This window comes from Arachis hypogaea, chromosome 15 (assembly GCF_003086295.3).
Source record: "Arachis hypogaea cultivar Tifrunner chromosome 15, arahy.Tifrunner.gnm2.J5K5, whole genome shotgun sequence".
In the NCBI taxonomy this organism is placed as follows: Eukaryota; Viridiplantae; Streptophyta; class Magnoliopsida; order Fabales; family Fabaceae; genus Arachis; species Arachis hypogaea.
This window is the reverse complement of record NC_092050.1, coordinates 98,627,097-98,638,359: the sequence shown is the minus strand read 5'-3', so window position 1 is coordinate 98,638,359 and position 11,263 is coordinate 98,627,097. Positions and strand designations below refer to the sequence as shown.

The 11,263-nt window shown below is 32.6% G+C and overlaps 1 protein-coding gene across 1 annotated transcript; it reads right to left on the bottom strand.

The window, feature by feature from the left end:
- Window positions 1-2,086: 2,086 nt before the first annotated feature.
- On the bottom strand, window positions 2,087-3,496 carry LOC112748638 (uncharacterized). Its single transcript, XM_025796867.1, has one exon. It carries the CDS (start codon window positions 3,494-3,496, stop codon window positions 2,087-2,089), a length of 1,410 nt encoding a protein of 469 aa, XP_025652652.1.
- Window positions 3,497-11,263: the final 7,767 nt, after the last annotated feature.

Genomic DNA, 11,263 nt, shown 5'->3' with positions numbered 1-11,263 from the left:
TTACTTAACCATTTCTTCTGTGAAATATATATGGAGCCTGGTATGAATTAGTAAATAGTAATTCTAATTTTGTTTTTTTGGTAATCGATTTGTGACCATTTTAGTACAGCAAACAATGAATAAGGATTTGTCCCTCGTTTATTCATGCCTACCTTTTTTGTTTTTAAAGATTTTTATAAACCTAGACTTAGCTGGTATTGTTAGAATAATTCATGTTCACATATCTTGTTTGTGTATCACCCACTTAGTTATCTATCCTAATTTTTAATTATATTACTCTGGTAAAGGGGTATTGGGTTCATGCTCATGGATTCTGATCCACTATGTCTCAAAAATTCTATATCACTTCATTATGCATAAAATAAGTATATATAGTATTAATGACATCGCTAAATAAATTTAAGAAAGCCGTTTGTTTTGGTTCTTCAATCGTCAGAAGGTGAGTTTCCAGATTTCTTCTTATGAATGCTGAGCTGCTAGTGGTCAGTTACATGCATCAGAGTATTTTCATGAAGTTTTCATGAAATTTTCATAGATTATCAATTTTTGTTGCGAGTTCCTCGTTGGCTTTCTTAGTTTCGAGTTCACCTTGGATGAATTTACTGAAAGATAAGATACTGTTTGAATTTAGAAGGTGAGCATTTTATATCTCATGTTATGCCAATCTTTTTGGGTTTAATTAGCGTATTCTCTTTTTGAATTCAGCTCAGAATTCAGAAGTCTTTCGGTGTAGAGGAATTTCAGCTTAATGTGCAAAACACTTCATCAATCTCGCAAAACCTGGATTATTGTTTTCTTTTTAATTCTTTTTGGGAGCTTAATCTATTCATATGCAATGGGGTTTCTTGTACAACTCCCTTGGTTTCTTACATAGACAGGCTGGAATATCTAAACTTTGGTAGCTGGCAGTTGTTTTTTATTCTCATATGAATAGGAATTTTCTAATTTCTATGGATGGTTTTTGGTTCAATTTCCAACTATTTTGATTTTTGAATCAGTGCAAATGAATGGTCCAATTGGATTAGGTCGTTGGTAGGTTAGTAAGGGGTTTTTTTCTTTAATCTAATTTCATCTATTTTCAGGTGGTGTTTAATTGAAGATGTAACTCTTTCTAGCTTAATTTTTGTACCATTCCCTTTGAATTTAGCAATTAGAGTCTTAGGTAGAACAGTTCAACGCTGGTGTGCATTTTAGTAAGCCTAAATTATTTTTCAGGCATCTCAACTCTAGATTTATTGATGTTTTCATTGTGGTAACTGATGATCTTGGTATCAACTATGCGTACTACCTATAAAAGCCAACTCTAACCAGAGAAACAATTCTCAAAAGGACTGAAAATATGAGACTTTTAATTGATTCAACAGTGCTGTGATTTATATTAGGTTTAGTTAACCATTTCTTCTGTGAAATATATATATTGCCTGGTATGAATTAGTAAATAGTAATTCTAATTTTGTTTTTTTGGTAATCGATTTGTGATAATTTTAGTACAGCAAACAATGGATAAGGGTTTGTCCCTCATTTATTCATGCCTACCTTTTTCGTTTTTAAAGATTTTTATAAACCTAGACTTGGCTAGTATTCTACACTACAACTCTCTCAACACTTTTGTCAAACAGGACAGTCTTCTAATCACAAAAATATATTTGCTGGCATACACTAACAACTCGAAATATTATATAAACATGGTTGTGATGCTTGATAAGATAAGGTGTATGTGCTTCTCACCTTATAATTTCTTTGTTCCATCACGCACTGCAGGTTTTGTGACCGTCATAGCTTACGCAATATGGTTATGGCAGTAGATTTATGGGTTACAGATTATATTGCTAGTGGGTGCATTGGTAAGAATTTTTAAATTACTTTATGCCAATTAACTGCTTTGACTGATTTCCTTAACTAAAGGTGCTCTAATGACCAATTCTTTAAATTGTGTATTTGCAAATTTAAATATGCATAAAGGACTATATAATGAAATTGTCAAATTTATGCCAATAGCCGTACCTAAATGTAGCTAATCCTTTTGCATCCAAGGTCTCCTATATATGCTGCATGTTAGACTTCTATTAGGCTAAAGTACATCTGTTTAAGCCACATTTCTAAAAACTTCTTTAAAAACATTATCGGTCTCTACACAGTTATCCTCATCATGACATAAAAGTATCTTAAGACCTCTCCTGTGTGTCACCCTAGATGCTGCAACATAAAGCTGACCGTGGGTGAAAACAGGTTTTTTTAGAATTAATCCAACATTCGCTAATGATTGCCCTTGGCTTTTGTTTATTGTCATCGCATATGATACCATTATAGGAAATTGTCTTCGTTGGAACTTAAATGGTATTCGATGATCGGAAGGACTTAGAGTCGTCCTAGGAATAAAGACTTTCTGACCTTTGTTCTTTCTGGCACTACCACGTGCTTCTATAATGTGTTTTCCAAGCTTAATGACAACCAAACGTGTTCCATTGCACAATCCTACCGAGTGGTCAATGTTTCTTAAAAGCATGATAGGAGTTCCAGCCTTTAATGTCAGCTCATGATTGGGCACTCCTGAGCATCTAATTGTATTTAGGAATTCAGGTGTGTGAATGGACGCCAATAAGTCATTGTTAGACTCGGTTGGGCATGCCTTGTCTGAGCTATAGTATGTCTGTGCTTCAGTAGGGTTTAAGCTCATCATGAATTGGTTTATCTCATCAACTACTTGCAATGTTAGTGCAAGTATTGCTCGGTCTTCAATGTGCTCATCAGCAATGGTGCAATAAAAAAGTTTTGGATAAGTAACCTTGCAAATTGCCTCAATTGGATCATCCCAGTCTTTGACCAGTATGTCATCTGGGATTAGAATCTTCTGACATTGTCCCATTGGAGTTCCGTGACTACCATCACCAATACCAAGTATCCAATCAGCAAACTCTTTTAACTCAGACGACCTTGTGTTGGAATCACTTGATCTCAATCTCATATTTTTTGTCAATGTCAAGAGCTTGCAATCATTCCAGATGTAAGATGAGTTTATAGTGGCGTTAACAATCTCTTGCCGAGTCCCTTTAGGGATCACCGGTAATATCTGTTGAAAATCACCCCCAAAAATAACTGTCTTCCCACCGAATGGCTGGTGAAGACTGCTTGGATTCTTGAATCTTAAGATGTCACGCATTGTTCTATCAAGAGCTTCAATACAGAATCTATTTACCATAGGAGCCTCATCCCAAATGATAAGCTTTGTCTTTATCAACAGCCCGGCCAATGCACTTCCTTGTTTTATATTGCATGTTGAGAATTCATCTAGATTGAGTGAGATTGAAAAACGTGAATGTGCTGTCCTACCCCCGAGTAATAAAAGAGATGCAATACCACTCGATGCAACAGTAAGTACAACTTGTGATTTAGATCTCAATGCAGCTGCTAAAGTCTTCCAAACAAATGTTTTGCCAGTCCCTCCATAACCATACAAAAAGAATACTCCACCCTTCCCATTTTCAGCAGCATCCATGACTGTCTTATAAACAAAATATTGCTCGTCGGTTAGTTGTTGCAAATAGGTGGTATGGTCTAGAGCTAGCTATCTTTTATCATAGCGGAGCTCATCGAAAATTAACCTGTCATTTTATCAGCATATAGTTGACTATATAAAACATTTCATTTCGAATATGTATTTTGCAAAAAAAAGGCTATTAGAAATTATACTCTATTTTCTAACTATTGCAAATGAAGAAGAAAAATTATGTAGACTAAACTAACTATTTGAAAGCTAATATTCTAATATTTAATGGATTGTTATTAAATTATGAGATGAACGTGTAAAAATTTATTGAAAATTTTAAATTTGTTATAATAGAAGTTATATTGACAAATTTACTTATGAAGTTAATGTATATGTATTTTATATAATTAGTTTTAAAAACCATGATAATAAGTTCTTCATTAGAAAAAAAATAATATTAGATATTTGCAATTTATATTTATTATATAATCCAAATAAGTAATTACTTTTGTATCCTCATTTGTAGAAGGTTATTTTCAGAAAAAAATAAATTTAATTAAATATTATTTAAATAAAATTTTTAAGTCATGTATTTTAACCTGTTCATTCCATCAGCATATAGTTGACTATTGAGTTGGCTTATATCTGGGACTGGCATCGGAGAGAAATCCTGCAGACTCTTATTGTATGGGTTAAGTGTTCTCTCAATTTCTATCAACGTCAACTCCTTCAATTCATCTTCGGAAATGAATAAATCTGTCAATAAAAAGACCAAATTTGTATGAATGAATCTTGAAGAATAACTTCAGTTACGTAACCAGAAATAAAAATAAGAACAAATAATATTCAATTTTATCCTATTTGCTTAGATAAAGACAACTTATTGAATGCACTAAAAACTATCTCTCTTATAAGATAAGATTTCATGTCCATTACGGAATCTTGGTTCTATTCATTTAATTGCTAATTATATCCTATAATACACCTAAGTTCAATTATGATTAGCATGGCTACTAAAAAACTTCTCATTTCTTAAATTTTTTATTATACACAATATTCTTACATAGACTAACAAAATTTCTCGAAAATCCTAGAAACACATATGGCACTGTTAACAATGAATTTCCATTTAACATAAATACCAATATATTACTAATATTGACATTCCATTCAATTGAAAAATACGAACCATTAGACTGTGACAATAAATTACCTAGATTGTCAAGAAGCCTCATCTGCCTATGAAGTATATCATCGGATAATAGATGCCATGTCTTTTGCCATACGTGTTCTGGTGTATCCATTGAATTTGAAAACAACAGCATTGCAAACAGCTTCCTCAAGTATGTACCCGATCCCCAGTGGCTTGCTTCTACTATTGCATCTATATATTCCTTGTCATCATCTAAGAGGCCACGTGCGTAATATGCATCTTTGAAAGTAGAATATAAAACACCATCTATAGTACGAATGTCCTCATAAGAAGTTGGGCCTCTTACAAAATTGAGCAATAGCCGCATGTAATAACTTTCACTGGATCCTGGAGGTACATAGAAAATCCTTCCAATAACAGAGTGTGATTTTCTAGGCAACCAAACCCTCTCATCTGGCTTCCATACGAATTTAGTTGGAAGTTCAGCATACGTCAGTGCCCTTGCTTCTACATAATCATTGTTTGCTTGAAACCATCCTAAAAACATAGATTCCTTCACTGATGCTTTTCTAACAACATCCTCCAGATTTTCGTGGTCTTTGAATATAACATTCTGTTCATTGGGTAAGTGAAAACCCAATCTCACAACAAATGGATCTCTGTAATGGATGTTAAAACCAAAAATCCTCCATGCTGCTTCGCATGGTGATATGTATCTACAATCGTAATACATACTCACCTCATCATATTCATCTAACTCAGCATCCGCTGTGACACTTCTATAGAAGGAAGTAGTTACACGATCATGACCTTTGTTCACGTATTTGAATAAATACTTTATTGATCTTGATTGATTGCACCACTCCACATTTATATGTGCTCCATATCTCATAAGTAGTAGTCTGTTGTGTGGAACCACATAATGGCTATCAAGGTCAACCCCATACTTGTTGATAGTTCTTCCATCTTCCCTACGCCTATATACTGGATACCCATCATCATCAATAGTTGTGCAATCGACAAAACGCTTAGGAAAATGACGTACACATTTTCTATTCTCCATACACGGTGAATCTTTCCTCGCTAAACCACATGGACCATGCATCATGTGCTTTTCTACTGCTTCAAAGTATTCAGGGTCTAGTTCCTTATCTGGAATCTCAGCAGATATGATCTTGTCAATGTCTTCAGCTGTTGGAAACTTGTCATCCTTATGTAAGAACAATAGTATATGTGCGTGTGGTAGTCCCCGTTTTTGAAATTCGATTGTGTATACAACTGCGTCAACAAAAGGACATAGCTAAGCTAAATATGATACAATATTTAAATGCATGGACACTGGATTTTTCAACACAATATTTAAACTAAAAATTAATCGAATGTAATTTAATTTCGTCTCTAGACATACCTGCACAAATCCTGCCAAAAATTTTGTTTACTCTAATATCTTTAATCATCAAATCCAGCTTTGCCTTGAATGTCCTACATATTATGTCAGGTCTATCTTCTGCATTTAATTCCCTGTTCTTAAGAAAGTCTTCTACCTCGGGCCACTTAGGATTGCATGTGAATGTAATGAATAGGTCTGGATAACCGACAACCTTACATATTGCCATTGCGTCCTGGTAATTCTGAATCATATATCTTGGGCCACCTGTGAATGATGATGGTAATATAATACGTTTGCCACGCGATGACGGTGTTGTTTCCCCGGACAAAACTGCTTCCTTTATACCCTTGTACATCTCACATCTGAGTTTCTCCTGATCAAGTCGTATATAATTTAGGCGAGATGATTCGATCATGGAGAACCCATCAACCAAGAATTGCTAGAATAGTCGTCTAGAATATAACAAAGGAGATCCATCAGCTAACCTTTCTTGTATCCTGAATGCAAAAAATTCTCTTAATGAAACCTCTTGTCGCCCTTTGCTACCACTTTGATTACCCTTGTTGAAAGGTATGTCTTCCTTGTAACCATCCTCTCCAAATGGAAATAACAATGGGTATTGTAATCCCAAATAAGCAGGATTGAGTTGATTAATCCTTTGTAACCTTCCACTTTGTGTCTCTACCACAATGTCCCTATGGTAGCGTTTGGTGGAGAGACAGAGACAGAAAGACTGAGACTGAGAGACAGAGACTAAGAGACAGAGATTGAAATAAATCTTAGTATTCTGTTTGGTGCAAAATAAGAGACAGGAATTGAAACAAGAATGAAACTCTAATTTAATTTGCACAAAGGGTAAAATTAGAATTAATTAGTTAAAATGAGAGTATTTTAGGTATAAAATGTTATTCAAGTTTCAATCTCCATCTCTAAAAATTTTAGTCCCCTCTGTCCCTACTTTTTGGAGGTACTGAAATACTGAAATTTTGGAGACAGAGACAGAAATTTTAGTACTAGTCTCTGAACCAACAAACACGATACTGAGTCTCAGTCTCTCAGCCTCTGTCTCAGTACCTCAAAACAAACGCTACCTATCAGTTTTATCAATGTCAAAGCCACCCACAATCAATGCAGCTACCTCATCCGTGTTGGGCAGGTTGTATCGCCTGCCATCCTTCCCCCTTTTACCCAAAAGCCTAAGCTTTATTGTATTATTAAACTCTCTTGCAAGTGTGTCTCTAACCATGCGAAATGCCTTCACCAGTACATTGTTATCATCAAGCATCTGTTTCAATTCTCTAACAATATCTTCATGTATCTCTGTGTGATGTTCACCCCTATTTACAAAAATAGAATTTGTACAATTTAATTTTAATAGGATAATTGTTATTGAAAAACTCCCAACTGTTACTTCAAATCCTAAATCTATTCTATATAGAAATAACCCTAAAACTTACCGAATAGCTGCCATGCGATTTTCAATCTCATTCTGAGTATTAAATACATACAGTTGAGAAAATTTTGCAATGTTTTCCTCTGGAGGAATCAGACTACCCATTAGATGATAATTCTCTCCACAAAGGATAAATGTTGGTGGCCCTCTTGCTTGACTAATGCCACGGTCTATCTTTGCACCCATTGATGTGAACTGAAACATGCTATTGTAAGCTCTGATGTTATCCCGAAAATGCTTGCTCTTGGGGGTATTGTACAACAAATCATACAACACTCTCGGGGCCTGTTGTAATTGTGGAAGTTGAACCTTTCCTCCTTTACAGCATAATGTGAATTTTGGTTCTGTTGTGTTGTAACTTTTGTTTGACCTCTCAGCATACCAATAAAGAGCATTGCAATGTTCACATTCATACATTGCATATCCGATGTTCACATACTCTGCATATTGATCAACAAAATAAAAATTAGGATTGAGATATTTTTTCTACCTAAAACTTTCATTTAATAAGACTCTATGTTGAATTCCATTAAGTAAGCTCATACCTTTATTTGACCGTTCAGTAGACTTAATGTGTGTGTTAGATCTGTATGACGCCTTATTGCCTGCATTGTGAAGTTAACTCTTGATAATCAACGGTGCAAAAAGTAACATAATTAGTCATAAATTGATTGACTTAACAATTAAGAAACTGAATGGTAAGAACCTAATGTTCGAATAGTGGAAATAAAAAATTATGCAGTTTGTTTAGCAGATTTGTTAGAGTTATAAAACCGTAACTCCCAATAATGCTCCCCTCCACCAAATCATAACATACCACTATTTTGCTTGCAATAGTCTTTGTCGGCTTCCATAGTTCTTTGTCTTGGAGTCCTTACCAAGCCTAACATACAAAGTACCCAACGTGACTTTTCAATAAATTCATATATTTTGATTTGATTCTGTAATTAAGACCCCACTTTAAGTAGTAATCCCTAAGAATAAAAATTATTTAAAGTCTCTTATAATTTTTTTTGTAGCCCATGTTGCTCCACCTTTGGCAACAGCTTTATTTTTTTTCCAACCATTGTGCAATTAGTGGTAAACAATAAAGTAGGCCAAACTTTTCTTAAAGAATTTTTTCACTTTCTAACTCAATTATCAGATATCTTAGCTAAATAATCTTAAATTCTTAATATAATGGACGTGAGGGTGAATATAAATTCTTAATAATGCCCTAAACTAAAAATACTACACTACATACAAAGAGTTCAGCACACCTTGCATGCGTTTGGAGATATCAGGACTCCTTTTTGCGTCCATTAGTTGCCTTCTATACTTTCTAGCATATGTTGTTTGATCTATTCGAAGGGTGATTGATAAGTACACATATACCATACTTAAATTAAAAGAAACCATCTTTACATTTGATTTTAGGAAGAATCATCAAGTGCAATATAATACAATTATCAAGTTGAATATGGTTGTTGTCCATAGTATTAGCAACTACATTAATCACTTGAAGTAGACCAAAATTGTAGATTTATTTCATCAATAATTAAGAAATAAGAAAAAATAAATAAACGTAGTTAAAAAGCCAAAAAAAGTAAGTTATAAGTTTCTATAATTCTCAAATTCTAAAATTAAAAATATATCTTTTTAATTTTATTTTATATATAAAATAAAAAGAAATCCTTTATTTTTTAATTAGAAAAAGATATATTATTACTTATTTAAAAAAATATTGAATATGAGATATTTCTAATTTTGATGATCTAATTACGTCGACTGAGTTTTATCTATTAAAATTAATGGGGTGATTTTATAGTTAAATTATTGAGAGCGAAGGAGAAAAAGGGTTTAGGTTTTATCAAAAAATCACTAACTAATATATCCTACAAAACAACACTTATTTTTTTTATACTTTCTATGAATAATTTAAAGGTTTAATTACTCTGTTGGTCCCTATAATTTCACTAAATTTTTAATTAGGTCCCTATACTTTTTTTCCTTTCAATTGGATCCCTACACTACTATAATTTTGTAATTAAGTCCTTCCTAGTGTAAAAAATATTAGAGTTAACTGAATATTTATTCGCAAATTGAAGGTATTTATAATTAAAAACTTAATTAAATCTTTGACCGCATGCATTCTGGTAAAAATATTATGTTAATTTTAACATTTTTAACATGAAAAGGACGTAATTACAAAATTAAAAGCAGTGTAGGGACCCAATTGAATGGAAAAAAAGTATAGGGACCTAATTAAAAATTTGGTGAAACTATAGGGACTAACAGAGTAATTAAACCTAATTTAGATTACTTCCATATGATTTATTTTTACTCTTTATTCATATATTTTAATAATTTATACACAAAAAAATTAAAGTAGGTAACTATGTATACACTTTTTTTCCCAATTATGAAGAACGTTATATATAATTGACATTTTTTCTTTCCTTTTGGGGTTATAATGGTTGGTGGGTTGATGCATTTGTAACTTTTTGCTAAATAACCACTCACTAATCACTATATATATATATATATTACTTATCTATTACAATTTGCCATTTTTCTAATGTAATGCTAAGAAAGCAAGAAAATAACATTATTTTATTCTGCTTTAATATTTATATGTATATTATGTATAACATTGAAAATTATATAATGGTTATAGCTAAAATTATCTAATTAGTGAAGTAAGAATTTTGAAAGTTAAAATAAAAAGGTTTAATAATCACTAAAATAAGTTTAAACTACTGCAAACTAATTATATATTTCTTATCAAAAAAATTTTCAATAAAAAGTATTTTCTTGGGGGATATGGATATATTTCTAATTAACAACTCCATTAATTGCTTCACCTTGAATAAATTAGTGATATGGATATGTATCATTGTGAATTCAAAGTGGATGAATCATGATGCAACTTTTTTTCAATCACTGTACATATAGCATATTACAATTGTCTTTCAATTAATTATATAATAATTCAAGAAGATTGTGATACCTTCCATCGAAGTCACTTCCATGGTTTGTGTGGTGAATGTGTTTGCAGACTTAGTTCCTGCGAGCAAAAAATTAGGGACATGTAAAAATTTAGACACTTTCACTTCACCCGTATAGAAGACAACATGATCTAAAGTACTTTAGGAACATGGCTTTGTGGTAGTTGTTTTATTATTCGTGATTGTTACCTTCTTGGGTGCGTGAAACTGTGGTTTGCTTTCTTTTAGCTAATATGAATGCTCTCTCAATCCTCACGTGTTGTGCTGCCCCTGTAGAGATCATTTTGTGTTTAATATCAGTATATATGTCTAGCTATTTACTTCAATCTACATTAGTTTTGTTATTGCTTGTTTACCTTTTGATGGTGGACTTAGCGGCCATTGGCTTACTGATGAAATCGGTATAGAAACATTTTTCTTAATCTGGTTTTCACTTCTTCCATCACATTGACCTTGATCTATAATACATCCATCAACTACATAGTCCATTAGATTTTCCTTGTCCTCTACATTGAAAGTAGTTTGTATAACTCCTAAAGTGTTTACCATAGCTTCAACAACCAAACATGTGCACTTATAAAAGGAAAAAAAACTAACTTTCGTGTTTATGTATGCCTAGGTTCTTTTGCTGATATTTTCATCATATTGTGTGGACCCATATAAATTCGAGTGTATCAATTCTTTTTTAATTTTGGTTTTAAACATGATAATTCATGTCCACAACTATAAGAATAAGCTGAGTGATTATTAATTAGATCACATGATAACACCTTATTTAATTAGTCATATAATT